The following is a 7,212-nucleotide window of genomic DNA, read 5'->3' as shown; positions in this document are numbered from 1 at the left end:
AAAAGTTCCCTATTCTAGCCAATTTTGTTTACCATAATTATCCAAACTCTCTGCCACTTAGTTTAGGAAAAACAATAGCTTATTTCTTATTCATTCCAAGGTGAACTGATAGCTTCCTAGTCTCCCAAGGCTGCAGGATTTTTTTTCTTTAAATGAGCTTGTTGCAGTATTCTGAGAAAACAAACCAGCTGTTCTTTTGGTGATATCAGCCATTTTCGGTTGTGCTAGTTTTTCATACTGTTTTTCTGCTTCCATTATAGCTCAGCTGCCTTAGTCCAGAAGACACAGAAATCCCTTTGGAGTTCAGCTCAGTTTGCTTATAGACTGTCCACCTTAGGTCAAAAGGAACCCCACTGCTATCATCTCTTTTCCTGTAAAAGGTATCCAGTGTATTGTTCACTTCCTTGCATTGTATGGCTCTTTGGTTCACTTGTCTGCATCAGGAGTGGATTCTAAATTTTTTACTACCAGTCCTGTGGGCGTGGCTTGTTTGGTGGGCATGGCTTGGTGGTCATGTGACTGGGTGGGCATTGCTTGGTTTTTTGTTTTTTGTTTTTATTTGCATTTATATCCCACCCTTCTCCGAAGACTCAGGGTGGCTTACACTATGTCAAGCAATAGTCTTCATCCATTTGTATATTATATACAAAGTCAACTTATTGCCCCCAACAATCTGGGTCCTCATTTTACCTACCTTATAAAGGATGGAAGGCTGAGTCAATCTTGGGCCTGGTGGGACTTGAACCTGCAGTAATTGCAAGCAGCTGCTGTTAATAACAGACTGTCTTAGCAGTCTGAGCCACCAGAGGCTCAGAGGTTAGGGTTAGGGTATATTATCTACTATATATACTATATGTGTATGTACACACACGTACACACACCTCTTCTAAAACTATACACATTCAACCTCACTTACTACATTTGGAAAAACACACCCAGTCCATTTTCTGCCACACATTTAACTATAACTTCTATACATTTAGAACATTACACACACCTTCAGATGTTCTTCCCTTAACTTGCACATGACTGTTAGAGCCAGGAGAGAGCATGGATTGAGTAAAATGTGGTGAAACTCACTTAACAACATTCTTGCTTAGCAACCAAAATGACTCAATTCTGGTCATAAGTCAAGGACTATCTCTGTTTCCTCTGCATGGCAGCCTTGCCCTAATAAACTCCTCCTCCTTTCTGGCAATTTTCCTCTCTGTTAGAGGCACCAGAATAATCCAGATGATGTAAAGTTTGGAGCAGGGGATTGGACTAGCTGGCCTCTAAGATCCCTTCCAGCCCTAGATTGCTGTCCTATTTCAAAGCTTCTTCGTCTGTGCCAGGGTCGGTGGTCCTTTTTTCCTCTTCTCTCTCTCTTTTCTCTCTCTCCCTCTTTCTTTCTTTCTTTCTCTTTGTTTCTCTGTCTCTTTTCTTTCTCCTCCCTCTTTCCTTCTCTTTCTTTCTTTCTTTTTCTCTCTCTCCCTTCTCTCTCTTTCTTTCTCTCTCTTTCTTTCTTTCTCTTTGTTTCTCTGTCTCTTTCTCTTCTCTTTTCTTTCTCCCTCCCTCTTTCCTTCTTACTCTTTCTTTCTTTGTTTCTCTCTTTTTCTACTTCTGTCTCTCTCCCTCCCTCTTTCCTTCTTACTCTTTCTTTCTTTGTTTCTCTCTTTTTCTACTTCTGTCTCTCTCCCCCCCCCCCTCCCCTTCCTCCTGAAATGCCAGCAAACCCCACTTTGCTCCTAAAGTGGTCTAGGGCAGAGGTCTCCAACCTTGGCAACTTTTAGTCTTGTGGACTTCAACTCCCAGAGTTCCTCAGCCAACAAAGCTGGGTGTCTCTCTCTCACACTTCGCTTCTGGGCCTAAACAACAAAGCCCCTCCCCACCTTCGGTCTCTGCAGCCCTCTGGGTCACTTGATCCAGTCAACAGCCCCTCGGACCTCTGCTGTGCCTTGGAATATCCCCAGCACTGGGGAAGGCAGCCCATTCTCCACCAGAGAGGTGAAAGGCAGACCTTAGTCCAGCGCTCAGTGGCTGGGTAACCCCTGCTCCCAAAGGGCTGTGTCAGCCTCCCCTCTGAGACTCCTTTCATCTGCTTTGGGGGCTGATTTCACAGCGAGGACCCCCATACACACTTTTGAAATGTCAGAAGGCCCATTCTCAGAGCAGTCCAGAAAACCACCCAACCCCCGCAGCACACAAGCGCAGCCAATAACCTCAGGAAGGGAGCAGGTATGCTAAGGGCTCCCATGACAAATCGCTGGAGCCTGTCAGGAGAAGAAAGGACAGGCGGGAGAGTGCTGGAGGTGTGTGCTGTCTGGCCAGGTCAAGTGCAGGACCAGATATTAAAGGAGGAACCATCTGCGCTTGGAAGAGGATTGCGAAAAGGGGACCAAATCCCACCCCACCCCATTTCACTTTTACCTTTAACACGCCCCGCTTTCCTCCCCAAACTTCGGGAGGTGGCGTCCTCTGCGCCACAAAGCCCTCAAAGCGGTTGCAGGAGGGGAAAAAGGAAAAAAAAAGCCTCGGCCTCTGAAACCTCTCAAAGGAGGCCTCCGTGTGTGTGTGTTTGGCGGCGCTGAAGGGAGCCATGCGAAGGGAGCCTGCTGGGTAACCACGCCGGCTGCGATCGGCCCCTTGCCTTCTGCTGCCGCTCCCACCTCTGCCTCTTCCTCTCTCTGCCAACAGAAGTCGGAGAGGAAAAGGCAGTTGCTTCCCTGAGCGTTTCTCCGTGAGGGCGGCTGACTTGGGATGGAAACGCGGAGAAACGCTCAAGGAAGCAACTGCCTTTTCCTCTCCGACTTCTGTTGGCAGAGAGAAGGAAGAGGCAGAGGTAGTGGCGGCAGCGGAAGGCAAGAGGTCGATCGTGGCTTCTTTGCCCCTCCCAAAAACTAATCACCAAATAATTTAGGCAAATCAAAAAAAAACATTCATTAAGGGGGGGGGTGTTAAGTCTTTTTATAGGGTACAGAAGCAAATGATAAATTTAGTATATGTAATATACTAAAGTAATCATACAATAAAATATATTAATTATATGTCAGACTTGAACAAGAGAAAACATTGATTCTGGATTACGTTTCAAAGGTAGCAAGATTGTGGATTACATTATTTTTTTCCCAACTGGGTTGTATCTTTCTTAAAATTTACAAATATATTCAAGGACTATAAAGCCTGACTAAGTGGCTCAGTGGCTAAGACACTGAGCTTGTCAATCAGAAAGGTTGGCAGTTCAACAGTTCGAATCCCTAGTTCAGGTCTACTGCGTGTGGGGGTTGGACTAAATGACCTCCAAGTTCCCTTCCAACTCTGTTACTGTTAAAGACTTTCAGACTAATATTGTTTGGTGCTGAAATGACAAGTTCTTGCATATCAAAGGAAAACTCCATGGAGAAAATTAATTTCTGAAATTAAACTCCAATAGTTAGATTTTGGATAGTTTCCTCCAAAAATTCGTTTCAAAATTAATTGCATTTTTGCAAACATGCACGTGCAGTAAGTAGTTCGTTCTTCCGTGGAGCCGTCGAATTTTTTTGGCGCTACATCGCTAGATGGCGCTGTCCGTCCACCAGCCTGTCGAATCAGTATGGTTACGGCTCTGACGTCACTCTCGCAGCACGTCGCGCTCTCCTTTTTCTTCCCTGCAGGTGAGGCGCTTGGGCGGTGCCAGTTGTAGCACGAAGAGGAGGAGTCCGCGGGAGGGCGTGGCAGTTGCTCGAGGCTCGGTGCCGTTGCTGTTGCTCTTTTTGGGGCTTCTGTCATAGACCTCTGGCTGCTGCTTCGAATTACTAAATGAAACGCGGAGTGAGCCGGGTGCTGCTTTGGCTTGGCAGCAAAAAGGAGGTAAAAGAAGAAGAGAAGCCGCAGGCGCCGCTCTCTTCGCCGCCGCCGCCGCTGCCGCCTTCTCGGACTTTAGCTATGAGTTCGGAGCAGAAGCGGCCGCCGCGGTATTCTTACCGCAACAGCCGAGCGCCTCGTGTACAGCAGCGTAGGGGACTCCTGACTGAGATTCAGACGCCCCTTCTCACCGAGCCCTTCGAGGACCGCTATACCGTCAGCTCCGGCTGTGAACTTGGCAGGTAAGGCTGGCGGGGGAGAGACCCGGACGGTGCGAAGGGCGCTCTTTAGCCTCCTCATATATGTATATATTTATATACTTTTATAAATATATATATATATATACATATATGTGTGTGTGTGTGTATATATATATTCCCTGCCGGAGGCGTGCTGGGTTGGGTCTGAAACTACCATGTGGGTGCTTAATGGGAGTGGGGTCTCCGCTCGAGACTTAGCAAAAGCGGGGGGACTTCGAGAGAGGAAAAAAGATGGGGGACGGACGGTGGAAAGAGCGAGAGAAACCTTAGCTGCTTATTCGGGAAGAAAACCAAAGTCTCCCCGTGGCACGCTTACCACAACCCGCTATCAAGGTTGCGCACGGACCCAATCCCCTTTGGACGCCAAGAGTGCTTTTCCTCAAACCTCCAATAAACCAAGTCTAATTTTTACGCAACTTTTCCTCGGCTTTTCCTTACGGTCCCTTACTCAGCCTTCTTTACGGTTTCCTTACGGTTCCTTACTCAGCCTTATGTCCGTACGGGAACACCCAAACATCTTAGGTGTTCTTCATCTCAACCGCCCTGAGTCCTTAGGGAGATAGGGCGGTATATAAATTTGAAAAAATAAATAAATAAATAAATAAATCTTGAGTCTGTAAAGGTGAACAAGACTGTCTACTCCTAGTTATGGCGACAAGTATGTACTATAATAGTTGCTGTGGTTTCCGGTGATGATATTTGCTAGAAAGTAAAAATCTCACCAGTTTGTAACTATTATTATCCCCACATAGCCTGGTTGATGCTGACTGGGAGCTCTGAGGATTATAATCCAAATTAACCATTATCCAATATATACTCACCTTGCTACTCAAGCAAATACTCAGATTGCAAAGGAAATGCATTCCAAATTGTTACAGAAATGTGGAACTGTTGTTATTTATGAGTGAGCCAAACAAATCAAGCAAATCTTCCTTTTTTAACTATTCTGGGTCATAATTTTGATGGAGTTTCAGGTGGGGGTGGGGGGAAGCAGAAGAGAGGATGGGAAACTCTTTCAGAATGATACTTGTTTTCAATCTTTCATAAACCTAAATAGCTGAAAGTTGTTACTGTTACATTGGCAATTTTATCTCTCCAACCCAAATGAACAGTGTAAAATATAGAATAGGGTAAAACTGAGACTGGCCTGTAAAAAGTATCATAGATTCTATCCCTGACAAATCAGTTTAAAGAAAATTTAGGTAATTTAGAATATAAAGTTTATTACTGTCATAGACCAGCAAGACAATCTATTTACAATAATATTAAAAGATAATACCAATAGCAATAGTAAATAATAACATCCATACCAATAACATTGTATCATACAGTTTAGATTGTGTCCATGTATACTTGATAGATAAGTGGATAAGTTTGAGTATAAATGTAGATTCTCTAAAAATTGTTCAAAATATCTACGAAAAATTGGTACAAGAAAACATCTTTAGTCCTGTAACCAAATTTTTCCTTGTGGTCATTGCTGCAGCACAGAATTTTGCTACTGCAAGCGTAGTAGCCAAGTTTGTATCCCAGAGGAGCTAGTCTACATAAAAATTGTCTGCCCTTCCTAGTAATCTCTCTAGTAAGGGGAGAATATGCATTGACCTAAAAGCACTGTATAATTCACAGTGCAATAAGACATACATTATATCTTCTTTTCCTTTACCACATATACTGTACATACTCATTCTGCTATTGGGGTCTTATTATATCTGCTCTAGAGTAGTGCTGAAGGGAAGATATTAAATCAGGTTCTGAAGAATGCTATTCTATATTTCGGGAAAATTAGATCCTTTAAATACCTTGATGGTTCCCACACATCCTGTTTAATTCTGTTCCTATTGTGGAGAGGCATCCTATTTATTTCTGAATGGAATTCTATGTCTTTTATTCTATTAAATGACTATTGTTTAGCTTGGTCAAAGCCTAGGGATATTAAAAATACCAGGGAGAGCCTATAATAGCCCAGTTTATAGCAATACCAGTAGCACTTATATACCACTTCATAGTGCTTTTACAGCCCTCTCTAAGCGGTTTACAGAGTCAGCACATTACCCCCAACAATCTGGGTCCTCATTTTACCCACCTCAGAAGGATGGAAGACTGATTCAACCTTGAGCTGGTGAATTTGAACTGCTGAACTGCAGCTAGCAGTCAGCTGAAGTAACCTGCAGTACTGCACTCTAACCATTGCATTACTTTTGCTCATTATGGTCTATCTCCTGTTTCCAGGGGGAGGAGAAGTGGTCATATAATTATCTGACTTGGTAACTAATCGTGCTATTTTTACATGTTAAACAAAGTTAAAATGATGCAGCTACTGCTTTACAGAAAAATTGCCTAAATAAAGTTTAAGCATAAATAAAGGTAAAATGGTCTTACATATTGCTGCAGCAAATTATAATGATAATGTTTTTGAACTTCAAATAAGTCTACAATCAGTTTCATGGAACAAATTTTACAGAGCATTATTAAATTGCTGCATAATATTGCATGCACTTGTGAATACTTAAGTGACAGTTCATAATTATATATACAATTGGAAAAAGGATTTTTTTCTATACTCACAAGACTAGTCAGAGTTTAGTGCAGAGATAGCCTTCTTAGTCTTAGCCTTTGAAAGCACATGGTGGACTTATTAAAACAACTGGCCTAAATAGCCAATCAATATTCCATCATAGCGCAATATATCTAGGAAATCAGGAACTGTAAGAATATATCAGAATTGAATGGCTGGCTGACCTTCAGCTTCACAAAGTTTGAGAAGAGATTGTTGTTGTTAGTTGCTAAGTTGTGTCCAACCCATCACGACCCCATGAACAACATTCCTCCAGGCCTTCCTATCCTTTACCTCTGCTTCAGTGACTCCATCCAGCAACCTCATTCTTTGTCGTCCTTTCTTCTTTTGCCCTCAATCTTTCTCAGCATTTGGCTTTTCTCCAGTGAGTCCTTCCTTCTCATTAGGTGACCAAAGTATTTCAGTTTCATCTTCAGGATCTGGTCTTCTAAAGAGCAGTAAGGGTTGATCTCCTCTAGGACTGACTTGTTTGTTCGCCTTTTAGTTTTTAATTCCTTTTCGCTTTCTGCCATTAGAGTGGTATCATCTGCATATCTGAGGTTGTTGATA

General features: G+C 43.1%; 1 protein-coding gene across 1 annotated transcript in view; it reads left to right on the top strand.

Moving 5' to 3' along the window:
- The first annotated feature begins 3,701 nt into the window (after positions 1–3,701).
- STK17A (serine/threonine kinase 17a) overlaps positions 3,702–7,212 on the top strand; it is a 32,858-nt gene continuing 29,347 nt past the window's right edge. Inside the window, exon 1 of the mRNA XM_058182895.1 lies at positions 3,702–4,067. Coding sequence (XP_058038878.1) covers positions 3,781–4,067 — 287 coding nt within the window. The 5' untranslated portion in view covers positions 3,702–3,780. The remainder of the gene's footprint in view (positions 4,068–7,212) is intronic.

The sequence above is a fragment of the Ahaetulla prasina genome, chromosome 4, assembly GCF_028640845.1.
Source record: "Ahaetulla prasina isolate Xishuangbanna chromosome 4, ASM2864084v1, whole genome shotgun sequence".
NCBI classification, from domain to species: domain Eukaryota; kingdom Metazoa; phylum Chordata; class Lepidosauria; order Squamata; family Colubridae; genus Ahaetulla; species Ahaetulla prasina.
This window is presented reverse-complemented; position numbering and strand designations above follow the sequence as displayed.